At 37.4% G+C, this 24,537-nt stretch overlaps 7 protein-coding genes across 14 annotated transcripts; 3 read left to right on the forward strand and 4 right to left on the reverse strand.

Moving 5' to 3' along the window:
• Positions 1-390: 390 nt before the first annotated feature.
• On the forward strand, positions 391-4,748 carry LOC104743138 (putative serine/threonine protein phosphatase 2A regulatory subunit B''epsilon). Of its 7 annotated transcripts, none has more exons than XM_087483968.1 (13): positions 391-975; positions 1,028-1,132; positions 1,217-1,453; positions 1,726-1,831; positions 1,931-2,030; positions 2,164-2,269; positions 2,396-2,486; positions 2,658-2,799; positions 3,071-3,218; positions 3,333-3,442; positions 3,776-3,932; positions 4,032-4,157; positions 4,270-4,748. In XM_087483968.1, exons 4-13 carry the CDS (start codon positions 1,783-1,785, stop codon positions 4,408-4,410), a joined length of 1,170 nt encoding a protein of 389 aa, XP_087340094.1. In that variant the 5' UTR covers positions 391-975; positions 1,028-1,132; positions 1,217-1,453; positions 1,726-1,782; the 3' UTR covers positions 4,411-4,748. The 7 variants fall into 7 exon arrangements, 6 of the variants coding, with proteins under 6 accessions (XP_087340094.1, XP_087340092.1, XP_087340097.1 ...); XM_087483971.1 differs by having other exon boundaries at positions 761-975; positions 1,019-1,132; positions 1,931-2,040; XM_087483967.1 differs by having other exon boundaries at positions 789-973; positions 1,019-1,132.
• A 279-nt stretch (positions 4,749-5,027) lies between these two features.
• Positions 5,028-6,127, forward strand: LOC104738907 (G-box-binding factor 4). Its single transcript, XM_087483974.1, has one exon. It carries the CDS (start codon positions 5,028-5,030, stop codon positions 5,886-5,888), a length of 861 nt encoding a protein of 286 aa, XP_087340100.1. The 3' UTR covers positions 5,889-6,127.
• Positions 6,009-9,338, reverse strand: LOC109130194 (glutathione gamma-glutamylcysteinyltransferase 2). The gene is made up of 9 exons (XM_087483972.1): positions 8,901-9,338; positions 8,469-8,625; positions 8,124-8,362; positions 7,775-7,938; positions 7,625-7,676; positions 7,293-7,520; positions 7,009-7,198; positions 6,455-6,630; positions 6,009-6,268 (listed from the first exon to the last, which is right to left on the reverse strand). Exons 1-9 carry the CDS (start codon positions 8,973-8,975, stop codon positions 6,185-6,187), a joined length of 1,365 nt encoding a protein of 454 aa, XP_087340098.1. The 5' UTR covers positions 8,976-9,338; the 3' UTR covers positions 6,009-6,184.
• A 260-nt stretch (positions 9,339-9,598) lies between these two features.
• On the reverse strand, positions 9,599-11,319 carry LOC104738908 (CRIB domain-containing protein RIC6-like). The gene is made up of 4 exons (XM_010459119.3): positions 10,828-11,319; positions 10,575-10,681; positions 10,379-10,460; positions 9,599-10,233 (listed from the first exon to the last, which is right to left on the reverse strand). Exons 1-4 carry the CDS (start codon positions 10,886-10,888, stop codon positions 9,896-9,898), a joined length of 588 nt encoding a protein of 195 aa, XP_010457421.1. The 5' UTR covers positions 10,889-11,319; the 3' UTR covers positions 9,599-9,895.
• A 1,026-nt stretch (positions 11,320-12,345) lies between these two features.
• LOC104738909 (long-chain-alcohol oxidase FAO1) lies at positions 12,346-15,456 on the forward strand. The gene is made up of 3 exons (XM_010459120.3): positions 12,346-12,875; positions 13,028-13,303; positions 13,565-15,456. The coding sequence occupies exons 1-3, from the start codon at positions 12,645-12,647 to the stop codon at positions 15,314-15,316; spliced, it is 2,259 nt and encodes a 752-aa protein (XP_010457422.2). The 5' UTR covers positions 12,346-12,644; the 3' UTR covers positions 15,317-15,456.
• A 596-nt stretch (positions 15,457-16,052) lies between these two features.
• Positions 16,053-16,865, reverse strand: LOC147927745 (uncharacterized). Its single transcript, XM_087483975.1, has one exon. It carries the CDS (start codon positions 16,723-16,725, stop codon positions 16,279-16,281), a length of 447 nt encoding a protein of 148 aa, XP_087340101.1. The 5' UTR covers positions 16,726-16,865; the 3' UTR covers positions 16,053-16,278.
• A 2,432-nt stretch (positions 16,866-19,297) lies between these two features.
• LOC104738911 (phospholipid--sterol O-acyltransferase) lies at positions 19,298-24,374 on the reverse strand. 2 transcript variants are annotated; one of them, XM_010459122.3, is made up of 16 exons: positions 23,914-24,374; positions 23,382-23,517; positions 23,138-23,282; positions 22,865-23,034; positions 22,694-22,770; positions 22,192-22,408; positions 21,945-22,098; positions 21,477-21,576; positions 21,202-21,296; positions 20,837-20,888; positions 20,612-20,683; positions 20,282-20,450; positions 20,097-20,201; positions 19,933-20,017; positions 19,730-19,825; positions 19,298-19,612 (listed from the first exon to the last, which is right to left on the reverse strand). In XM_010459122.3, the coding sequence occupies exons 1-15, from the start codon at positions 24,154-24,156 to the stop codon at positions 19,744-19,746; spliced, it is 1,902 nt and encodes a 633-aa protein (XP_010457424.1). In that variant the 5' UTR covers positions 24,157-24,374; the 3' UTR covers positions 19,298-19,612; positions 19,730-19,743. The 2 variants fall into 2 exon arrangements, with proteins under 2 accessions (XP_010457424.1, XP_087340102.1); XM_087483976.1 differs by having other exon boundaries at positions 22,192-22,415; positions 23,914-24,301.
• Between the last annotated feature and the right edge of the window lie 163 nt (positions 24,375-24,537).

Genomic DNA, 24,537 nt, shown 5'->3' on the forward strand with positions numbered 1-24,537 from the left:
ATATATATATATTTTAATACACACTAATAATAATTGTTTACTTTTTTCTTTTCTTTTTTATTTACCTATTTTTATCAGCATAGTCTATTTCGGTTACACGTAAAAGTGAAAACTTTCATCTGCACGATACGGTGTATGATTAGCCACGATTTCTAAGATGCGATTTTCTTTATAAACAGTTTGAATTTGGTGAAAATGGTGTTTTTTCTTCACGACTGACCGATCTTTGCAACATATTTAGATGGAACAAAGACTGATCGAAAAAAATTTTTTTCTTTCTTTTTATTTCATATTTCTTGTAATACAAATGTTAAAATTGTTTATTTCTCCATTAATATTTTGTTTGTAAATAATTTTCTTTAAATTGGCTTTTTTAAAAAGTAATAATATAATATTAGGCGGCTGAAACTGGTTGACTCCCGTCTGTGTGGTCAAAGTGAAATAGAAAAAAAAGGAAACGGCTGATGAGAGAATTTATGAGATGAGATGATATATATACTCACTCTCTCTCTTCACTTTGATAACTTTCCCCTAGTGTTCTTCGCCGCCTCCTACTCTCTCTCGCTATATTTTTTTTCCTGATCGGAGTGATTTGTCTTCGTTCATTCATCTGCCAAAATCGGTGACGGACGGAATCTTCTTACTTGTTCCAATTTTTCAGACGAAGTTGTCTTTCTTACTTTTGGAAATAAAATCGCCTCCTGATTTTGTTACTTTTGTTTATAATATATCCTGAATCGAAATTTCGAAACCCTAGGGGTTTTTTTTTTATCGGAATCGATTGCGCTTACTTAAAGAGTTGCCAGAAGATCAAAGCCGCTGTGTGTTGTCGATTTTTTTTTTTTTTTTTTTTTTGAATTTCTTCTTCGAGGTGTTTGTTTGAAAGGGAAGAAGTAGGGGGTGAGGAATCGATTCGATCATGGATATTGACGGGGTTGACGATGTTCGTATTATATTAGATCCTGACCTCTTTCAGCAGCAGCAGCAGCAGCAGCAGCAGCAGCAGCAGCAGCAGCAGCAGCAGCAGCAGCAGCAGCAGCAGCAGCAGCTCCCTCCTCCCCTCAAAGCTAGCTCTCTTATTGCTCACCAACTCTTCTCCCACTGGCTCTCCCTCCCACACACTGCCACATTGGTACCTCTCTCTCTCTCCCCTCCCCTCTCTGTATTCCACTAGTGTACCCTTGTTTGACATTTTCATCATGTTTTTCTCTTCTAGGTCAAGTCTTTGATTGATGATGCTAAATCTGGAACACCAGCTAATGTTTCCAAGATCAATGTTTCCGGTGCTAGTGCTTTGCCATCTGTCTTTCTCAGCAGCACCACTCCCCCACTTTCTCCACGAAGCTCCTCTGGTAGTTCCCCTCGTTTCTCTAGGCAAAGGACTACTACCCCTCCATCTCTCCAGTCTCCTCTCGGTTCACTCAAGGAACCTAAGCCCCAACTCATTCCTCAGGTTTGTTTTTACTCATTTTCCAGCTAATCCCCCACATGTGGGATATTCTATTATTGTATTGCAGTTGGTCTCTGGTGTGTATGTTTGTTCACTTGATTGGTCATTGAACACAGATAACTTCGTAGGTAGATGCAGGGTACATATTTAAACCGAGGCCTCTGATTTGTAGGTAAAACTGATTTGAAGGAGAATTGGTCCTTCACTGTGACATGATAAATTAAAAGGTTACTATGATAATCAGTTTGACTCATCACATTTTATGTTTTCTGCAGTTCTACTACCAACACGGGCGCCCCCCTGCTGAAGAGTTAAAAGAGCAATGTATATCCATGGTTGATCAAGTTTTTAGCAACTACATTGATGGACTACGTGTAGATGGTGATTTTCAATTCATTTTTTTTGTTCATTTTTGTCCTTCTGAGGTATATATATATATATATAAGCTAATCCATCTTAACCTTCTTGTTCCTCTTGCAGAATTCAAATCCATTACGAAAGAAGTCTGCAAGCTGCCTTCTATTCTTTCTCCTGCACTTTTCACAAAGATAGATCCCAATTGCACTGGTATAGTTACAAGGTAGCTCCATGTATGCTTTTTTTCCTTTTCTTCATAACATGTATTTTAACAATCGTTAACTGTGTGTATGTGAAATAGTAAGACAAATTTGGTGCTTTTTACTTATGTTTGCTGATTGACCAATTTTTGTCAGGGATGCATTTATCAAGTATTGGATTGATGGAAATATGTTGACTATGGACACAGCCTCCCAGATATATAACATACTAAGGCAGCAGGGCAGCAACTACCTCAGACAGGTCTTTTTGTGATTCTTCTCCCGTTTTTTTCTTCTATCGCATTCTGATTTAATTTCCATCATTGTCTTCTTTATTAAACCCATTTACATCAAATATTTTGATATTTTTACTTGGGTTTGGTTACAGGTCGACTTCAAACCAGTACTTGATGAGCTTCTGGCAACACATCCTGGGTTAGAATTTCTGAGGAATTCAAGCGAATTTCAAGAAAGATATGGTAGGAATCATTAAAATGTGACTTATTGACGCATGGGTGTTAAATATGATGAAATCTACTCGATATCCTTTACTCTGCTAAATAAGATCCTCTTTCTGTGCATGCACTATATCTCTACTGGCTATGTTAGATCTATTCTTGTACTAATGTAATTCTGTGTTGACCACCCAGCTGAAACTGTCATCTTCAGAATATTTTACTACATTAACAGATCGGGAACTGGTTGCCTTACTCTTAGAGAACTGAAACGTGGAAATCTTATTGCTGCTATGCAACAACTTGATGAAGAGGACGACATCAATAAAATTATTAGGTAAAATTGTTTTCTTGTTTTATGATTTCCTAACAGTATTTCTAATTCAAACATTTATACGAAATGTTCTGTTGTTATTTAGAGGTAGACAAGCCCACATAAAATGTATTACATTTACTGAGGATATCACATATATATTTTCGTGGGCTTAAAACAGTGCAAAAGGAAAGAGCTATATGAGTATCTGTTTATGTCTTCATATTGTTGCTGAGACAGAACTTATGCCTGATTCAGCCATCCACTATCATGGTCATTTTTGTTGAAATTTCAGGTACTTCTCCTATGAGCACTTCTACGTCATATACTGCAGATTTTGGGAACTTGATAGTGACCATGACTGCTTTGTTGATAAGGATAATCTCATCAAATATGGTAATCATGCCCTTACCTATAGGATTGTTGATAGAATATTTTCACAGGTTGGTTCCCCAAATTCTTCTTGCCTGGACCTCCTTCAAAGCTTAAGTTATATAGTGTGATGCAACGGTTTTTATTTGATCACGATGCGTCTTTTTGCTATGTTTCTCTTTTAGGTTCCTAGGAAGTTTACGAGCAAAGTTGAAGGGAAGATGAGTTATGAAGATTTTGTATACTTCATTCTCGCCGAGGAAGACAAGTCTTCCGAGCCTAGTCTTGAGTATTGGTATACGTCTCTCCGCTCCATGTTGATATTCTTTTTCCTATATGAAATTGCCCCTTGGTTTGAATCGTAAATTCTTGTATTGTAGATACTAAAACTGAGCCAAAACCATTGACATATGTGGACTGTCCATAAAAAGTCTCTTTTCCTCAAAGTTTAGTTACTACTATATAGGAGCCCTGTTTATACTCAGGCGCTAACATGTTGCTCATTTTCATGAACCTAAAATACTTATATTGAACCTCTGATATGATACGGGTTCAGAGCCTAGTATGCTCATGTATCTACTATGGGGATGCGATTATTTCCCTTGACACTGATTGAACGTTGGTGCAGGTTCAAGTGCATAGACTTGGATGGAAACGGGGTGATCACGCGAAACGAAATGCATTTTTTTTTCGAAGAGCAACTGCATCGCATGGAATGCATAACCCAGGAACCTGTTCTCTTCAAGGATATCCTATGTCAGATAGTTGACATGATTGGACCAGAGGTTGGAGGCTTTTTAAACCATAACATGGTTGTTTGATATTTCCTAGCTGATTTTGATGTATTATACTTATATGATTGGAATCATCAATTGACTTTACAGGAGGAGAACTGCATCACCCTCAAGGATCTGAAAGGATCCAAACTTTCAGGAAACGTATTCAATATACTATTCAACCTCAATAAATTCATGGCATTTGAGACACGTGACCCCTTTCTGATTCGCCAGGTATATGTGGCTTTCCGGTGGAGTTTCTGTTATGAGTGCTTAAATTGCTAACAGTAGTCGGTAGTAGTTAAGATTGATGAAATTAAAACATGTATCTCTTTCGTGGCCGTAGGAACGGGAGGAACCAAATTTGACAGAATGGGATCGATTTGCTCAGAGAGAGTATTTGAGGTTGTCAATGGAGGAAGATGTAGAGGAAGTCTCAAACGAAAGTGCAGATGTATGGGATGAACCACTTGAACCTCAATGTTAGTTCACACTGCGTCTGAGCTCCTACCCACAAACGTATATCCATGATCAGAGATTTATTGGTTACTGTTGTTTCTAGACGCTCATGGCAGTAGAGATTCATCACCAATTATTCCCAAGGAGTCTGTCAATTTCATGAAATTTTGGCATTTTTTGTTTCGGTTTCATATCAGGTTGGGCCTCTCTCCCTCTTTTACATCAGCATGTGCCCCATATACAGTATATTATGATGGTCTTAAAATGAGAAAATCAAAAGAAAATGTACAAAGTATTGTGGACTCTTTTTATTTTTCTCAAGTTGGGTTGGACTTTGGAGTTTTGAATAGCAGATTCGTTTGATTAGATTTTTATGCTCTTCTATATGATGATGAGTAATCATGAGTGATGACACTGACCAATATGATTATAAAATTTCTTTAGTCGTCGTAACAAGTTGCTGCCATTGTTATAAATAGAAGAAGGTGCGAGTCACGCGTTTTATATGCGCGTGTTTTGTTTGTATATACAATTACAGACATAACACGAGATAACCCTAGAAAGATCTCTTCATCTCTCTCTTTCCGACAACAAAAGTCAATCTCGATAATTTCAATTCCAATTACATACAAAGTGAAAAAAAAAATGGCGTCCTTTAAGATGATGTCTTCTTCCAATTCCGATCTGTCTCGTCGTAATTCTTCTTCTGCTTCATCTTCCCCTTCTATTAGATCATCGCACCATCTCCGACCAAATCTTCACACCGATCACTCCAGAATCAGTTTCGCTTACGGCGGTGGCAACGATTACACTTTCCCCTCTGATTCGAAGCCGTTAGATATGGCGGTTGATGTTGAGCGGAGTATCGGAGATCGGAACAGCGTTAACAACGGTAAGAGTGTGGACGACGTTTGGAAAGAGATCGTATCTGGAGAGCAAAAGACGATCATGATGAAAGAGGAAACACAGGATGATGTGATAATGACGCTTGAGGATTTTTTAGCGAAAGCAGCAATGGATGATGATGGTGCTGCAGCAAACATGGATTCAGATGAAATTGATGTGAAGATCCCTCCTGAGAGACTAAACAACGACGGTAGCTATACATTCGATTTTCCGATGATGCCGCAGACGCAGCCGCAGCGACACAGTTCGTTTCAGATGATTGAAGGATCATTGGGTGGAGGAGGAGGAGGAGGAATGAGGGGAGGAAAAAGAGGGAGAGTGATGATGGAGGCCATGGATAAAGCTGCAGCTCAGAGACAGAAGAGGATGATCAAGAACCGCGAATCTGCAGCTAGGTCTAGAGAGAGGAAACAGGCTTATCAAGTTGAGTTAGAGACTTTGGCTGCGAAATTAGAGCAAGAGAATGAGCAGCTTTTGAAGGAGATTGAAGAGAGCACTAAAGAGAGATACAAGAAGCTTATGGAGGTTTTGATTCCGGTCGATGAGAAACCAAGGCCTTCCTCACGGTCTTTAAGCAGGAGCCATTCTTTGGAATGGTGAAGAGAGGTGTAAGTTGCAGATTCTAGTGGTAAGAAAGATGTATGTATACTTTTGTATGTGAATAAAATAAAACCTATGGGCTTGATTTACTATATTGTAATCTATATAGTAAAATGATGGTGATATGGTTAGCACTTAATTTACCTTTGAATGTCTCTCAGGGATGTAATGTAGAGAATACATAGTTTTTGCTGATTTATGGACCAGACAAGACCAGAGGGATAAATTCCTTTTCCTAATTGTTTCCTAGTATTTTTGTTGGTTCTTGAGATATTAGAGTTGTTGTTGTGTTTAATTTAGGCAGGAGCACAGAGTTCTTCTTCTTCTTTATTCTCCTGGCATCGTTTAAGTAGCTCAAGTTGGCGTCGTAAATGCAAAACCTATACCAACCAATGGAAAACAAAATTAACTGATTACACTTCATGTTGTGGATAGTCCTCATTCATGAAATAAATTTCATACTCTTAACTCAGTTTCATTTATGTTTCTTGTTCTATATCTTAAAGCCTTATCTCCATAAAACACACAAAATCTAAGTGGATTATTATTAAGTTTTAGTTATTTACCTCTTGCTGAAGCAAAGTCGGGAGGTTAACCATGGAAATGAGCTGTTTCATTTCTTGCAAAAGTGACTGGTCCTTGATACCTGACCAAGTCTGTGAAGGTAAAGCCAATAGAAGAGCAGTGAACACATCGTTCCCAGATGGCCAAGCTTTCACTGTCATTTTCTCCTCACCAAGACCTTCATGTGTACAAGAAGACAAAAAACAAAAAACAGTGATATCTTGGTAAGAGCTTTGCACATTGCTAACTTCAAACGAAGTTTCCTGAATGCTTACTGAAAAAGTTAAGTACCATTTGGGTTTATAAGTCACAAGCTAGCCTAATAAGTTATTATTAAGAACGTTCAGCTTATAATCTTGTTGATTAGTGATGAAAAATTCTCATCAGTAGACTGGCTTGTTGCTGGCTCATTGGAATATTAACTTCAAAACTTAGAAAGATTTCAAAAAATGCCCGAAGTCTATTTAAGGAGACATTATCAGTCAGTATCCTAAGCACTTCGTTGTACCAATCAATTACAATCAGTATCATGACCGGAATGCAAGAACAAACATACCTTTGATGCACTTCACACAAGTTTCCTCGCAACAGGTCTCATCTGATTCATTTCCCGATAAGATTTCTCCTCCTTGGGAATAAACCTTGACAGAAACATATGGCAGATTGTCTTCGTAATTCACAGAGGATAGAAACTTATCCACATGCTTGAACAGTTTAGTTTCTTGCACTTGTTTCAGTAACTCTTGCTACAGCAAAACGAAACATAGAACATAGATGAATGCACTGACGGAATATTTACACGGAAAACTAAAATTCAGAAGCGAATCAACAAGATGATACCTTCAAGTCGAGCCTTGATTTCTCCTCTGAGCTGAGATTTTGATTAAAATCCTCTATTCTTCGAACCTCAACCATCCATCTGATAAATTGGCTGAAATCTGCCGGAAGTGACTTGAATACAACATATAAGATTCTTTCAATAGTATCAACATGTTGTGAGCTTACAAGACGAGGAACATCTTCCTTCAAATACTTTGCAATGCTGATCCAGCTCTCATCCTTACAACTCTGAAATTGAAGAACAAGAAATTATCACTAGTCGACTTTGAAAGAAAAGTTATTATAATAGCAGCAGCAACTACAAATAGATACATGACTTTGGTTAGACTTACTAGAGTATAGAGCAATCCTGGTTCTCTGTGGGGTCTTGATATAAGCATGAACCTGAAAGCAGAAAAATAACAGAAAAAGGAATTTGGTAAGATGGAAACGATGACATTCTTTAATCATACATGATAAGCCTAAGAGAAAATATAAGGTACCCTCTACGTCTCCCAGTTGACTGATCAATACTGTCCATGGCATCCCAAAGAAGTTTAAGAGGAACCCAATGAGGAGGATACTTGAAACGAGCGACATCAAGAATCAAAGCCATATCTCTCTCAGCATTATAACCACCAATGGGTGAAAAATGGCCTGTTCCAGTCTGCAATAAGATGCATTAGAATCCTTCATAGCAGGACACTACAGAGTTTCAGCAAATCTCAAACTTTGTAATTACATTCAGATAGATACACAGGACCACCGTAAGATGATTAAGGGTAATGAAATTCACTTAACTGCCATATTACTGTTAACAATACTGAAGAGTTTAGGCCAAAGAAACGATACCTGCTTGAGTAGTTCTCTGTGATATGTTGAGATCATATGACAATTATCAGAAGTGGAACATTTGACAACTAACTTGCGGAAATCATCAATGGTGCTCTGATTAGTGCGGAAAGCTTCAACTTTAGCTCCAGAAGAATGAGCCAAGCAAACAACTTTGCCAAATGAAATGCCTTTATCCTTGACTATTTCCAGGGGCTCGCAACATTCCAGCATAGATTCATCAAACCACCGCCAAGGCCCTATTGGGAAAAACGAAGATATTCAAAAAATCACCACCAAAATGTGATGTTCTTCTAGACCATATAGTAGTCCCAAAAAAAACGGAGTTGATAAAGGTGTATGTACCTTTCCATTTTCTGCCTGGATCAATGGAGAGAGCATTCAAAACCATAGAGAGACTAGCTAAGCCACAAAAGGCAGGCTCAGACTGAGTCTGAAAATAAGAAATGAGCCTAAAAAATCCTTCCATAGTGCCTTTCTGAAGCGCTTCATTGAAGATTTGCTGCAAAACACACAAAATTAGCAAAACACTTGTGGATGATTCCTAATTTGAGAAGTAACATATATATTAGCAAGCAAGCATTCTCAGATCTCAACCAAAAAAAAAAAAAAAAAAAAAACGAAACTTGAGAAAAAGGAAGAGGTTTAGGGTTTTAAAAACAGAGTTGACCGAGAAAACCCGATCGGAGCCAAGTAACAAAATTAACGATCGTATGGTAACGAGAAGCAGAAGAATCCATGGATGGATCAAAAACTAGAGAAAAAGGAGGAACGCACCTTGCCTTCAACAGAAGCGAAATCAATCGCGGGAGGGGAGGTAAGGGACCTCCGATACAAACTCACCATAGACATTGTCAGAGTTTTTTATTTTATTTTATTTTGGGCTATGGATGTTTCGAATAAAAGAGAAAACTTGCGCCGAAAGAATCGAAATACTGAAGAAGAGAGCTCTCTCTATGGGCTCTATGACTCTATGTCAATGAACTTGGCGACAAAACGGCGAAAGGAAATATAAATGCTTTCCATATGAATAGGAGGAAGATGAGAAACGTTCGCTTTTAAAAATGTCATTAAATTCACAAAAAAAAATGCGGAGTCAATGGTGGCGAGATTTTATTCTCTCGTCCCGTCTTCTCTCTTTCAACCCAACACGTTCTTCCGGATCCGGCGTGAGTGAAACAGAGAGACAAACACAAGACTGGTGGTACACTCTCTAATGTGTAGTAAGTAAACCGCACATTTAAAACAACACACATTACCTACCTACCATCCGGTTTAATTAGCCGGTTTACGATCGGTTTGGAGTTTGTTCATTGTTGACGTTCTTTCACACGACCAAGCCATGTACTAGTTCTTTTTTTTTTTTTTTTTTTTGCTAACAAAACGCATCGTTTTCTTCTTCTTTTTTTTTTCCGGTAAACCTATTTTTCAATTTTTTTTTCTATAATGCAGAAAACATGTCACATGTCACATCGTTTTCGTCTAATACATGGACTCTTTCTTTTCATTTTCTTTGTACACGCTCACATGCGCATTGCATACTGCGTTATAAGTTTAATAATCCGAGAGACAAAATATCAACACAAAATCCACATCCGAATTCAGTTGATCGTTCGAGACATATATAATATCTCGCTAGAAAAATCGGAAACACATTATTAGCTTGATGATCCTTATTCCTAGTAACCAACCAAAGCTATGTGATCTCTTGATGAGACAAATTCCGAACTTTTTCTATATTGTCTCTTTAATTATAGATATCTATATGTATATCAGTGGAGATCGATTGATATCATTGATCCTTCATCGGACACAATAGAACCATTTACTGATTCTGTCTGAGATCCACGTGCTCTTCGTGACGATCTTGAAGACCCTCCGTTTACAGAACTACTATCCTTTGACTTTTTCCGACGAGATTTTCTTGAACCAATATCTTGATCAGAAGATTCTTTCGACCTCCGTGAAGATTTAGGGTTTCCACTACTTGAATGCGAAGATCCACGTCGTGATCGTTGTTCTTTTGCTGGTGAACCACCACCTAACGTGCTTGAACGCTCTCTCGACGATTTCGGAAGTCCAGCAGGTGTATCTCGTGACCGAGTCGAATCTACACGTATTATAACATCTTTCTTATTATCTTTAACTGATCTAAAACCTAAATCATATGGTTCATAGTTTTTTTTTCTAATAAATTTATTTAAAAAGTAGAGTAGTCTACCTAGCTAGGTATCCCAAATTAATTAGAGAGTTACCTTCAGAAATGCATGAAACATCCTCCTTGATATTTCCGAGAGGCGCCGATGAATATCCACCCGATACTTTAAAATCATTCATCTAAATTCAATTAATTTTAGTTTAATTATGATAATGAATTGTTGTTATATATACCAATATACTTATATTTATTGGGGAGAAAAAGAAAATATAAAAGATATTGTAAATACGTACCCAGCTGGGTGGATTTTGATCGACAGATCCTCCATCCCAACCAATGTGAGCGACATGCTTTACATCTGTTGGCGTTCCAATTTGCATCTCTGGCTCTTTCTCGTTTTCTGCATTATAAATTATGCAAATTCACAAAAATGTAACAAGGATAAATAAACGGAGGTTTGTTCAAAAAAAAAAAAAGGATAAACAAACGGAGAAGATATATACAGTGTAAATATATTTACATAAGGGTAAATAAAAAAAAACTCACCAAATATTTGAGAAATAAACCTAAGACCCTTGAAGAGGCCCTTCATTTTGTAGTTGGACATAATGAAATCGCCAAAACAAATCAAAATATATTGTTTCTAAGAGAAAAGAAAAGAAAAAAAAAAAAAAAAAAAGAGGAAACTATTCTGTGTGTTTACTAGTTTTTTTTTTCTTCCCTGGAAACTATGATTAAAGAATCATATGAATTCAAAACTGAAAAGAGATCACGTAATTCTTCACTTCGGCTCGATTAAGAGCGATTGTTGATGATTTCCTTAAAAAACATTTTGATTCAACATTCTACGACCTATAACTTTTCTTTTTCTTGAAAAAAAAAAAAGTTGAATCAAGATGTTCAATTATGAACAAAAAGAAATAGGAAGTAGAGAATGTTGGGAGCTAAAATCATAGTTTTTGGTTTCCAGACATTGAACTAATTAATAACGTGACAGAGGAAAAACAAAAAACTAATTAAAGTGAACGATATTTAGTTGAGATTGGATTTAAAATTTACGAGGCTAATTTTGTTGTTTGTTCTGTATTCTAATCTTAATTTGGTAAAACTGTAAAGAGAATCGGCAGTTGTTAGTAAAAACAAATTTAATCAATTGATAAAAATAATATGCAGACTCATATTTAGATTGGTTTGTTTAGAGACCAACCACTTGTAATTAATCACTTTTAGAAATTTAGAACCGACTGATTTGTTATTTCTAATTGTTGGGAATAAAATATGTTACAAAAGTTGATGTAACCCATGACGCAAGAAATCCATGACACAAGACGTATTAGCCTTTCAACTAAAAATTGAGGATGATGTATGTAATATTGTAATGTAATTAAAGAAGAAAAATAAACAATTGTATTTTCACTTTTCATAATCGGTTATGTCTTTTACTTTTAGTTTGGAAAAAAAAATATAATGCGACAGAGCCACTTACGAGAAAAAACCAATAAAAATAATTATTGACACCTGAAACACAAACAAACACACAACAACAAAAAAAGGCTGTAATATGCAAAACATATATATATATATATATATATTTTTTTTTTTTGGTGCAAAAATGCAAAACATATACAGATATACTAAAACTATATAAGATTAAATACAGCTCCTATAGCTACTCAGATGCAGGACATTAAGAACATTGCCAAATCCTATAAAGGAATAGCTTTCGTCAAGATACCTCGTAGCTTAAATGTTGTAACTGATAGTCTAGCTAAAAGTGCTAGAATAGCAAAAACAAAGTTTGTAATATTATGGAACAATGTACCCTAATCTTTATGAATACAAAGTTATTTTGCCGGCAAAAAATAAAAAACAAAAAAGGACTAAATACAGCTTTATATTTTTTTTTCAAAAATACACATGTAACATGTGTGACAACAGTACAATGCCAGCGTTTGTCACGTGGATCGCCGTTAAATCCCACACCTGACTGAAGACACATATACGTAATACGTATTCATACTGTATAATACGCATATAAATACGATATACACACACACGTGATATGACATTACGTCATATCACGTGTGTGTGGTCTCGGTTTACGATGCAACACAGACGCAACTGAAGCAAACAACAAAAACATAATCTAGAAACTCAAAAAAGAAACAAACTCCTTTCATAATTTTTCTTCGATTACCCAACACTTAAGGCACCGCCTTAGATTCTCGGACAACGTTGTTGCAGAGAAATGATCAGACCATAATCAATTCATTCGCATGTCTATATATATATATATATGTTTGTGTAAAGAAGGAAGGGGTAAGAGAAAAGAGTAAAAGACCTCAAAGCTTAAATCAGAAGAAATGGTAGGAAGAAGAGGAAACCCTTTGTTGAGATGGAATACGAAACATGAAAACGTCAGCCATGGCTTCTCGCCATCTGACCTTCAAGCCCTCTCTGCCATTTGCGAGGCTATTTTGCCTCCTGTTCCATTGCAGAGCTTAGATCTTGAGATGAAGTTGAAGGTTTTACGCAATGATGCACTCTTATCTTTCTTCAAGTCTTCTTCTGGGCCTCATGTTCGACCAGATGAGGTTTTTTTCTCCAACTTAGCCTTCTCTGTTTATCTATCATCTCAATAAAGGGCTTTTGTTAGAGTGATGAAAGCTAGATTTTCTTACGTTATCTCCAGTGTACAACTTAATTTACATGTGTAAGTGAAATACGGATAAACTGATAAAAACAGGTCGCAGAGCTGCTGGCGACAAAGGCAATACCAGTGACGGTTATAGTGGTCAGAATAGTTTTGAGAATTCTTACATTCAGATTGGGGACCTTGTTGCTTTGCGGGTTAGTCTGTCTTGATCAGGCGAATTGGCCTTTTCTTCTCAAATTCTCTGAAATCTCTCTCGAGAAGAGGGAGAAGGTTCTTCAGAGATGGAACACACAGTGGTATAACCCTTTAGCAAGAATCGGTTTTATGATGATCAAAGCCATCTTCTTGTTCTATTACTTCACATGGGTAACGTCTTCCATCTTCCTCTGCATGTTTCTATTACAAGCCATTTAGTTTCTTTAGAGATTATGGAAGTTTGTTTGAAAATTTCCACTAGTATGAGTGTATGACTGAACATAAAAAGGTGCAAACATGAATCATATGGCAGATATACTTTTATAATAATGATGTGTGGTTCTATGCAATGCACTCAACAACATAGCTGTGTTTCTAATCCCAATCATGGTTATACATATTTTTTTCTTACTAACTCATATGTATGAACAGACAGATGAAAATACAGAAAACCCAGCATGGGATGCAATTGGTTATAGCGTCGACATGAATGAAAGCGAGGGCATGGAACACAAGGAAAGACCTCTAGAGAAAGGGATCATCGAGACTGATAAAGAAGATGAGATGACCATCAAGCAACGTATGATCAACAAAGGTCTTAAAGTCACAGAGGACAGAGAAAGTGACACTTACAAGATCGAGTGCGATGCAGTGGTAGTGGGTTCTGGCTGTGGTGGAGGAGTTGCAGCTGCAAACCTAGCTAAGTCAGGCCTTAGAGTGGTAGTTCTCGAGAAAGGGAACTACTTTGTCCCCAGAGACTACTCATCACTCGAGGGTCCTTCCACGTTTGAGATGTTTGAGTCAAATAGCTTGTTAATGACTCATGATGGAAGGTTTCGGTTCATGGCAGGATCAACTGTCGGTGGTGGCTCTGTGGTAAACTGGGCAGCATCCTTAAAAACACCTGATGCTATCATAGAGGAATGGTCAGTGCAACGAGGGATTTCAGTGTTTTCTAGCGAGAAATATAAGACAGCGATGGATAGAGTCTGCAAGAGGATAGGTGTCACTGAGAGAGTCATCAGAGAAGGGTTTCAGAACCAGATTCTGCGGAAAGGTTGCGAGAAGCTTGGGTTGGATGTGACAACAGTGCCAAGGAACTCAACTGACGGACATTATTGCGGTAGTTGCTCCTTTGGATGCCCAACTGGAGAGAAAAGAGGGACAGATTTAACCTGGCTGGTTGATGCAGTTAACAACAATGCCGTGATCCTAACACAGTGCAAGGCTGAGAAAGTGATCTTGGCGGAAAACGATGCTCACAAAAGAAAGGAGAGCGGACGGAAAAAAAGATGTTTGGGAGTCGCAGCTTCTCTATCCAACCGAACAAGAAAGAAGCTTCAGATCAATGCCAAAGTGACAATTGTGGCTTGTGGGTCGCTTAAGACACCGCAGCTGTTGGCTTCGAGCGGGTTGAAGAATCCAAACATTGGTCGCGGTCTCCATATCCACCCTATCCTGATGGCTTGGGGCTACTTCCCGGAAAAAAAATCGGACTTTGAAGGAGCAGCTCATGAGGGAGAGATAGTGACTGCACTGCACTATGTGCATCCAATGGACTCTACCACATCTAACATCACACTGGAGACTCCTGCTATAGGACCAGGTACTTTCGCAGCTCTAGTCCCGTGGGTCTCTGGGTCAGACATTAAGGAGAGACTTGCCAAATACTCAAGGACATCTCATATTTTTGTCATGGTGAGAGATGAAGGTGTGGGAGAGGTGAAAGGGGGCATTGTCAAATACAGATTAACGAAAGCGGACGAAGAGAATCTGACGATTGGGTTAAAGCAAGCACTGCAGATCTTAGCTGCAGCAGGAGCAGCGGAGGTGGGCACATACAGGAGCGATGGGCAGAGAATAAAGTGTGATGGAATGAAACATAACGATCTAGAGGCTTTTTTGCAAACGGTGGAGGCGCCAGCAGGAGTAGTGTCGATGAGTAAGCATTGGACTCATTCGTTCACAGCGCATCAGATGGGATGTTGCCGTATGGGTGCAACAGAAAAGGAAGGAGCGATTGATGGAAAAGGAGAGAGCTGGGAGGCGGAAGATTTGTATGTATGTGATGCAAGTGTTCTGCCTACAGCTCTTGGTGTGAATCCTATGATCACCATTCAGTCCACTGCTTACTGCATATCCAATAGAATAGCCGAGTTAATGAAGAAGAAGAAGAAAGACTAAACAAGAAATGCTCAATTTTTTGTTCTTTCTTATTTTACTATGATGTTGAATAAAAAAGAGGCAGGCAGCACTGTGATTTTGTTTCCCAGAACAGCATAGACAAGCACCTCAAATTCAATAGTTATCATTGTTCTATTCAACGTGTATTTGCCAAAAACAACATAGACTAAGCAACAGGTTATGCTACATTAGGTGTAATCCCTTCAGTTCAAAAAGAGAAGAGATATTTTTACCTGGAAAGTTGTGTAGCTACAAACGCAAACGCGTCACACCAATGGAGCGCAATCGATATCTTCCACAAAACAGAGATGGAACGATCATCGGTTTCTTCGAAGAAAAAGTGTGTGTATTTCAGAAGCTCTGCATATAGCGTTTTTGAGATCCAAAACTGACACTGTCTATACAACAAGGTCATCACCATTATTTTGTTTTTGTTTTCCCAGAGCGGGAGATTGAAATCTCCTTAAAACTGCATTCGATATCTAAGATCAATCGACCAAGTTCAGATTTTTAGAAGAGAAAACAAGAAATTATCAAGATTTGAAGTTTAATTCTTGTCACGTATAAATCAAATACGATCTCCGATCAAATTGATAAAAGATCCACTGTGGATCCATCAAAGAACACAAGAAAAGTAAAATAATTTAAGAGGGTAGTTTCAAGCTTTCTGATTTGAGAGAACATATAATCCATTGACTAATTGATATTTCTGATGTACAAAAAGAACGGAACCATCTACCTCAAACAACAAACCCTAAAACTTTCTCAGTCAATTTCCGAGGAAGAAGATGAGGAGAAGACAGAGAGAGCTTTACACAGAGAGACGAATTAAAAAAAAAAACTGAAGAGAAAAAAAAAAAAAAAAGAGAGAGAGAGAGAGAGAGGTTTCGGTTTAACGGCTGTCTCGCTTGCCGGGCGACAAACCAATGATCTGTCTCCACGTGGACGCCGGTTTACGCCGATCAGAGTTTGAGAAATCGGGCAAGCTGGGCAGGATTGACGATACCGGGCAGGTGGGCCCCATCTGACCGGAGAAGATTTGTAACCTCCATGTACCTCTTCCGTTTCGGCTCACTTTCCTCAGCCGTCTCGATACTACGGCTCGGCTTCACCTTCCTTTGATCGACTGACTGGGCTCGAGCCGGGTTCCATTGCTCTCCGAAGAGTGTGCCGTTGGTTAAGAACTCGTGGCTCAGATAACCGGCTAACATCAGCTGGCTCGAGCCGACCGGCTCGGCTCCTGCGGTTGTAGGTTTCCTGGAAATGGGATTAACCGGCGGTGGAGGAAGCTTCTTCACGGAGATTTCCGGCGGTTTATCAGTGACGGAGGAGATGGCGCCGTCTCTTTCTTTGCGTTTATCCGCCGTTAGAACACGACGTGGGGGAAGACGCATCGTTTTGGTGTTCATGGTGCTTCTTCTCTATTGGATGCATGCCACGTCAGCACCCAATTAAAAAAATTGAAATATTTGACTGTCTCGTAAAACAGTCAAATCAAAAAAAAAAAAATAGTCGGGGGGTGAAAAAAAAAAAAATTCAAAAGTTTCGAGATTTTTATTTTTTTATTGCGAGAGAATAAAATCGGAGCGCTTGAGAGAGAGAGGGAGAGAGATGAGAGAGGGGGAACGAGAGGGGATAACAGAAAAGTCACGGGAAAGGGTAGGTTACAACAATTTATAGAGGCTGGAGGCTTAGATTACCCTTCACTTTTCAACACAATTACATTAATGCCACCATATTTGAATTTACTGGATTGCCCTTTTTTTGCTTTACCGTTCTTTCAATTTTGGGTTACCCATTGAACATAAATAGACTGAATTCGTCCTTTTTTGTGTATTAGTCTGATAAAAAAGTTGTAGAAACTACAAGGAATCAAATTGGGGATTTAAGTTTTGCTTCTTTGGCTTAAAGTTATACGAAGTACGAGATAAATTTTATAAGCCTACTAAAAGTACAAGTTTCGGAATCCAACCAATCCTTATAAAAGTCTCATACATAAACTATGATCATTCTCTATCCTTATAGTGAGAATGAACCTCTTATTTCCATATATTGACTACAAAATACTGAGCACTATGTTTTTAGGTCATCCTTTTCGAAAACATAAACAAAGCTTTGATCAGTACTTTTATGAGATTCTGAAATAAAAAAAAGAGACTATTATGTGATTTTAAATTTTTTTATCCATCAAACATCTGTGTGAAGTCATGATCTATATAGTATACAATAACTATATTAAACAACACAATCACTTATAATTTTGAACTAAACTTATTTTTTAATTATTCAATGATTTTGTCAGTTATAAGAAAAAAAATACCAGTCATTTTTAATTTTTTTTTTACATGGTAGAATTCAAATATATTAATTTAAAAAGATCAGTTTTACTAAACAATTCTTGCAGCTTTGATGCGTGCTGAACAAGATCGACAATACTATTAAGGGTGCAATTGGTTGCACAATTGAAAATGTTGAAGGAGTTGAAAAAAAATTATTCAACTAAGTTTCACCATTTGATTGGAAGAGGTTGAAGAAGTTGGAAAAATCTATTCAACCCATTCAACCTAAAAAGTTGAAAAAATAAATTAATCTTACAGCAAAAATGTTCAACTTGTTCAACCACTATTTTGGAGATGAATGAGTTGAATATTTTCCAACTCAATTTTGTTCAAACTCTTTTTTTCAATTTTAAGCAACCATTTGCGGCCTAAGTTACTTTTACTTGTTTTTTATTTTTATTTTTTTCTGTAAAAATTTCTCTTTCTATATGTGGCTATATGTAGATGCAGAACACGCACACACGCTAAATGTTAGGGAGAAATCAAATTGATTAAAGGTTTAGACTTTTTCCTCGTTTACTTTCTAGTTTCTAGTTATTTGTTAGCACCTCAACATTATACAGTTTCAACGATGACGAGAAATCAAATTCAAGAAACGACCAGTTTAAGACAAAACTAATAATAATGGTTGAGCATTTAAAATGACAATTATTAATCCCCTTATATCAACAGATTTTGCAATTAGTTTGAGTTTCGATTAAAACAGGAGTTATTAATATCACACTAAATATTTTAAAACCATAATATCAAAATAATCATTTAATATGAAAACTATGTAGTTAATTGACATGTAGGATATAAGAATCACCCATATATTATAGATATATACTATATGAGAAAAGCTAGTATCTAAATGAATTAATACATTTTATTTTTATCATAACATTTTAAGTAGTAGTAACTTTTAATATTTTAGATTTATTATAAGTTATTATGTTAATCATATAATATATAAACTTATATTTTCTTACGAAGTTATGAAAATTGATGTGTGTTGGATAGTTTCATCCAATAGACTGAATAATTAATGCCAAGTTTTAAAAAAAAACAAAAAAAAAAAAAGAAAGAAAAATGAACGAATGCATGTCCATTATTTTTTAATAAGGGAGGCAAATAGAGTTGGAAAAAAATCAAAGGACCCCAATTTGAGGGGGACCATAAAATTGACTAAAAACATTTAATATCGATATATAAAGTATTAACTCTCGTATAAAAAGTTCAAAACTCATGTTCAACCAAACCATCACACCACCTAGCACTTTAATTCTTCCACCTAATTATGCTTTGTTCCCTCTCCCCCTCTCCCAGTTGCTTATCAAAAAACGTAAAATCCATAAAAAGTAAAAGATTCACTTCTTATTTCTCAACTATTACTTTTAACTTGTTATGGTTTAATCATATACAAATACATAAATAAAGATATATTTTGGTTTAATCATATAAAAATCATCTATCCCTCTATAATTCAGTCAGAAAAGTATAACAATGTCCTTTTTTTTCTTTTTTGTGTGTGTGTGGTCATGATAACATTGTCGTGTTTATATTATCATTAATTCAACCAAAATCTTCATTGTCTTCCATACGGTTTTGCGAACTCAACAAGCTAGAGTATAAATGGTACTACCAAGCAAAAGCAACAACATACTCAGAATTGTGATTTTTCTCTCTATTGAAATTTGAAAGGGGAATAGACCAAATCGCACTTGAAGTTAAAAGAAGAAGAAAAAAGGAAAAATTCTTTTAATATGGGTTTACACTACTTTAGCCGTGACGATCAAAGTAACTGCACTCTTAGCTGTACCCAAAATATCATATGCTCGTAATAGCAAAAAATTCACAAAAGAATACCTTTGCGTGAGAAATAGAGAGAGCAATAAGAATTGACCGTTTTGAACCTTTTTTTTTGTCTTTCTTCTTACTGGGAGAGGAAAATGCAGATGAAGGAATAGGTCATTTGCTGTAACAAATTATAAAAAAGAAAGTAAAATTGGTTAAAGTTTGTTGTTGTTTGTGTGACATCCAAAATATATCCACGATAACAAGAGAATGTGGGAAAAATGTTAAGTAATGTGACCTGAACGAGGAAATTTATATGTACTGGAGCAGCATATTAGCAGATGTGTTCCTCAATCTACAACTTTGTCCTAAGTGAACATCCCCGAAACTGTATCTGTATATTTGATTTCACAATATAATTACAGCAACCAAATCAGTAAATTACAGATTCCAAAATAATAGATAGATAAGAAACTTTGGATGGGAAGTGGAGAGTGAAACCTGTATTCACAGTATTCTTGCCAAGCACAACAGGCTTTCCCATAATCCCAGTAGCAATCCGCATCTCTAAGTGGCCCGCGCTTGGCTGCGACAAAGTAGTTATATTTGTACCCAAAAGCAACAGGAACTGATGATAGAAGAGCCAATAATATTATTTTTTTTACCTTTGGTGACAAATTTGGACTTCGCACCAGGCTGAATGTCATGCCACATCTGAAGCCATAACTCCCGCATCAGAACTGGAGATCTAACGATATTCCTGTGATTTGCTGCACAAAAATGATTACTCAAAAAATCAAAAACCAATGCAAGATTCTCTGAGAGCTTCTTTCATATGTTCGTTACTTACTCTTATCAAGCTCCCAGACGGCAGTTCTCTTTCCTGGAATGCTCTCAGAGTCTTCATAAAAGGTTATGTACTTAACCCTTGGTGCTTTTGTCATGTTCGCTATGATGTCTGACCCATGCTCATGTTCAACATTTAGCTCCACATGTACATCACTTCCATCGTGCTCTGGCTGTTGTTTTATTATCCCAATGAGAATCTCTTATAACTTTATATGAGTTCTTGAGATGTATATGATTTTTAGAAGGACAAATTGCTGGTGACTCAACATATAACCAGAAAAGTGCACTTAAAGCTTAATCTATTTACGGTGAAGAACTAAAAAAAGGGTACCTGGGGAGCCATTGTTATGTTAACTTTAGGTCCGAGCCAATTCTTGCACCAAGAGAGTGAATGATAGGGTACCTATAAGAGATCATCAATCAGTAAAAGTAGCGGAGAGTCAGTATTGCAGTGTACTAGAGAACATAGCAAGCAGTGTTCCAGAAGCAAATCTTGTATTATTAGTCTTCAGTAGTTTTGCAACACAATGATTTGAAACCCAACTTCTGAGCTTACCGTCTCATCTCCAGTTATAGGTCCAGCATTCCCATCAACCACAGTTCCAGACCTGCAGATATTGCAGCAAGAAGATATGAACTAGTCTACGGTTACTTAAGCAAAAAGTTTAAAAGGACGACTACTCCTAAGTATACAAAGTTTAGAAGTGGGTTCTTTTTGATATAAGTGTCATGTTTCATGCAAATAGTTTCACACCTCCTTCTTTAAGCCACTGACCAGTGACCATCCACTAAGCTCAAAAGGAATGATTAAAAAGTACTTAAGCTCTTCAATAATTTGCTTATGCAAATAGGATAACACGCCACTAGACGGACACAGAAGACCTTGCATTCCTGATTACTTCTGCTATTGCGGAAATTTACCTTGACACGAGGGAACCTTCAGTTTCGTAGATGACATCAGTAATGATCCAGTTATCAGGATAAGGTTTGCCACTTGGGGCAAAGTAATAACCAACCTATTACAGACAGCTTCGTACATTTAGTATCTTTAACACTACAAAGAATAAGACGCAAGGGAAATTATAAAAGCATAAAACAAAAAGGATCTTGCAAAACAAATGGAGAATGCATTTGCAAAACAAAAAGGATATAATAACAAAACAGACACATAATGTAATATGGAGAATGCATCATACCTCTGTCTTTAAATGAGCACCATATATGCAAAATACATTTTTTATAGGTGGTCTCTCCCAAGGAGTCAGAGGATTAAAAACAGGGTCATCATGATACAACCTGCAAGGTACACTTAGCACGTTATATATAATTTTTATTTTGAAGAATGACTAAGATTTGTAAAACACAATTGACACTATTAGTCCCTGCCAGAGTCAGAACAAACTAAACACAATTTTGAAAATTAACCAACTAAATAACCCTCTTTTGCCTTCATAACTGTAAGCGACAGAGACATTCTATAATATTAAGAGAGGGCACACTGATAGTCAATAATAACGTTTCTGATAAAACTTTTCTCTTATATTAAGATAGACAAAGCATATGTACAGTTGATATAGAGATTTAAACAGAAAAGTTGAAGTACAAGGAGCCAGCAAGTGTTGGTCGATGAGCATTATTTCTTATCAAAAAGAAAGGTCACGTACTTCTTTAACTGGTGTAACATCCTCTTGCTATCTGGGTCATAGTCTTCAATTGCTTTGAAAAGAGTCCCATCTGCTAGTTCACGAGCTGTGAACGACAATAGGGTGGGAAGACCACATTCCATGCTAGTCATGTTGGCTAGAGCTGTTTCTGTAACTGTTGGATACGCATCAAAGGAACGAAATATAAGAGTGAACATTCTTGGTGTTAATTTTTGTTGGCGTTACAGATGCATATACAGAGTCTTACCGCTAGTGGAAGGAATTTCAATGTTAATGATATTCGTCGGCCAGCCAGAATATTTCGATTGATATTCCTCGTCATCACAGTGGTATACGCGCTTATCTTTCTTTGCAGCACCACCAGAAAAATGTGTCCAGAATGTGTTATCACCCTTGCAATTCTTTGAAAATGGCATAAGCCACAACGAAGAGGCAAAAGAATTGGACAACAACCGAGCAGTTCCCTGAAGCCTTGCCAACAAAAAACATGAGAAGCGCATGTCAGTATGTCACATAATAATCTGAAATAAAGTCAGTGTACATGTGGTTTAGCTATATTAGCAGATGTCGCTGACAGGTAAACTATCCACAATATGTTCCTTGACAACTAGCCACTTTTAGATCTACAGATACAATATCGAGTACAGCGGTTTGATTAACAAAACTAACACTTTCAAAGGAAAAAATCCCTGAATTACAAGACCTGGTGGATATCAACTAATTAAAACTAATAAGAAGTCAGAGGTCACCTCAGAAACAGGAAGGCCAAATGTTACACCAGAGAGAGTCGATTTGATTGCCTCAACTGAACCAAGAAGAGGAGCTCCTAAATCAACAACAAATCAGGTATTGAGCTCAATACAGCAGGTCACAAAGTAGATAGAAATTAAAATGGTAAGTTGAGGATATTTGGGCAGTACCAACAGCAAAATAAGCATGGATATGCTGATCAAGCCACTCCAAGTAATGTTTTGGTGCGATTTCTAGCCTCAGCCATTCCAGAAAGTATCTGAACACATTATTACCCATTGAATGGGCAAAGACTATAGAAGGGCCGCCACGGAGTTTTAAGGCAGTTTCAAAGGTCAACCTGCAAAAGAGAAGACGACCAGAGCTCTTTGCTTATCTTACAATTTAAAAAAAAACAAAAAAAAAAGAAAAAGATAAAAGACATTAGCCTGATGAGGACTAACTTGAGCTTGTGAAAGTAAAGGTCACGCTCTTCCAATTTGGTTGGTGACAATCTCCAATCGTATGGAACAGCGACAATTGCATTAGCTTCTATGCCAAACTCAACACACCACTTAAGCCACTCTTTCCAGACCGTAGAAAGAGGACCTGAAAACAACCAAGTTAATGTACTTAGCCCCATTATCACAGTAAAAAGCTTTTTCAATTCAAGAAAACTCAAAAGAAAGATAAACAATTCAAAAGTACCTGTTATGTAACCTGGATCCAATTCGGTGATCGCTGAAAGACCACTGTCAGGCCGTGACTTACACTCGGGATGGTCCGTTTGATTATAAGGATCTAGCACCATACACTTATACCAGCAGTTCACAGCAGAAAGAAGCTGTAAACAATCCATCACGTTGATCAGTAATCAACAAACAAATGAATCACAATGCACTTGTAAATCGTTTGACCTAACGTTTTCTAACTACTATGGAGCACACTCTTATCCTTGAACAACTTGCAGATCTAGTTGAGCCAAACAAGGCGAATACTAATTTCACGTTCATCGCACAACAGTCAGTGAACCAAAAGCGATGGGAAAAACTAGCGGAGTCAACAGTTTTCTATGACTCTAATCTCAAATTAAGAAATATCAACAAGAAGCGTCAATGTTGACAAATTAATGAATCAGTAAGAGAGATGAGACATGTTTCTTTGGGATACACCATCAAGAAGGAACTCGACCGACACAATAGGGAGCGATGATCAAACAACGGAAATGAAGATCACGTACCTTAGTGGTGTCTAGCCACACGAGGTCGAGGGGATTGAAGTCCAACGGAGTGTATGGACAGTCAAGGATCGACCACGCTCGCAACTGCGTCGACGCGAATCCCGGAATGATTATACCTGACAGCTTCGAGTAGTCGCCGTGAAACTCGGTCTCATCCTCCACCGCAGCTCCGCCACCGCAAATCAAGAAAAAGACGGCGATGACAGTGAAAGAAGCCGTTATTGATTTCAAATTCGCTCCCATCGTTCGCGGTGTCTCTAACTACTTCTCATGCCATCGGCAGAGCCCAGAGTTTAGGAGGAAAAGTAAGAGAGAGAGAGAGAGAGAGAGAGAGAGAGAGAAAGAGAGAGCGTGTGTGCTGTTTGGGGACCTTGGGAGGAAGAGTTGAAAAGTTTTTGGAAGCGTCCTCACTTTCCAAATATACCCCTAAGCCAATAAAAACCCTCGGAACAATCTAGAGGGTTAGAGTTAGTTACTCCTTTATGACTTTATCCTTATCTCGTCGTAACAAACAAATGGGCTTTCAGTGGGCCTACGAAACTGAAAATTCAAAATATTTCGAAATTTTCGTAACAAACAAGCGGGCGGTTTTATTCACATTTTCTCCCGCTTAATCAAAACAGA

Source organism: Camelina sativa, chromosome 14 (assembly GCF_030686135.1).
Source record: "Camelina sativa cultivar CO46 ecotype springtype chromosome 14, ASM3068613v1".
In the NCBI taxonomy this organism is placed as follows: Eukaryota; Viridiplantae; Streptophyta; class Magnoliopsida; order Brassicales; family Brassicaceae; genus Camelina; species Camelina sativa.

Excerpts from the sequence above, each read along its gene's own strand:
- LOC104743138 (XM_087483966.1), top strand. The coding sequence starts at position 920 with ATGGATATTGACGGGGTTGACGATGTTCGTATTATATTAGATCCTGAC. Across the intron at positions 2,270-2,395 it reads GCAGCAACTACCTCAGACAG|GTCGACTTCAAACCAGTACT; the intron begins GTCTTTTTGTGA and ends GTTTGGTTACAG. Across the intron at positions 2,800-3,070 it reads GACATCAATAAAATTATTAG|GTACTTCTCCTATGAGCACT; the intron begins GTAAAATTGTTT and ends TTGAAATTTCAG.
- LOC104738907 (XM_087483974.1), top strand. The coding sequence starts at position 5,028 with ATGGCGTCCTTTAAGATGATGTCTTCTTCCAATTCCGATCTGTCTCGT.
- LOC109130194 (XM_087483972.1), bottom strand. The coding sequence starts at position 8,975 with ATGTCTATGGTGAGTTTGTATCGGAGGTCCCTTACCTCCCCTCCCGCG. Across the intron at positions 7,939-8,123 it reads ACAGAGAACTACTCAAGCAG|ACTGGAACAGGCCATTTTTC; the intron begins GTATCGTTTCTT and ends ATCTTATTGCAG. Across the intron at positions 7,521-7,624 it reads CAGGATTGCTCTATACTCTA|AGTTGTAAGGATGAGAGCTG; the intron begins GTAAGTCTAACC and ends CTTCAATTTCAG.
- LOC104738908 (XM_010459119.3), bottom strand. The coding sequence starts at position 10,888 with ATGTCCAACTACAAAATGAAGGGCCTCTTCAAGGGTCTTAGGTTTATT. Across the intron at positions 10,461-10,574 it reads ATCAAAATCCACCCAGCTGG|ATGAATGATTTTAAAGTATC; the intron begins GTACGTATTTAC and ends AATTGAATTTAG. Across the intron at positions 10,234-10,378 it reads TGTTTCATGCATTTCTGAAG|ATTCGACTCGGTCACGAGAT; the intron begins GTAACTCTCTAA and ends TAATACGTGTAG.
- LOC104738909 (XM_010459120.3), top strand. The coding sequence starts at position 12,645 with ATGGTAGGAAGAAGAGGAAACCCTTTGTTGAGATGGAATACGAAACAT. Across the intron at positions 12,876-13,027 it reads CTCATGTTCGACCAGATGAG|GTCGCAGAGCTGCTGGCGAC; the intron begins GTTTTTTTCTCC and ends TGATAAAAACAG. Across the intron at positions 13,304-13,564 it reads TGTTCTATTACTTCACATGG|ACAGATGAAAATACAGAAAA; the intron begins GTAACGTCTTCC and ends ATGTATGAACAG.
- LOC147927745 (XM_087483975.1), bottom strand. The coding sequence starts at position 16,725 with ATGAACACCAAAACGATGCGTCTTCCCCCACGTCGTGTTCTAACGGCG.
- LOC104738911 (XM_010459122.3), bottom strand. The coding sequence starts at position 24,156 with ATGGGAGCGAATTTGAAATCAATAACGGCTTCTTTCACTGTCATCGCC. Across the intron at positions 23,518-23,913 it reads TGTGGCTAGACACCACTAAG|CTTCTTTCTGCTGTGAACTG; the intron begins GTACGTGATCTT and ends GATTGTTTACAG. Across the intron at positions 20,018-20,096 it reads GTCCAAATTTGTCACCAAAG|CCAAGCGCGGGCCACTTAGA; the intron begins GTAAAAAAAATA and ends ACTTTGTCGCAG.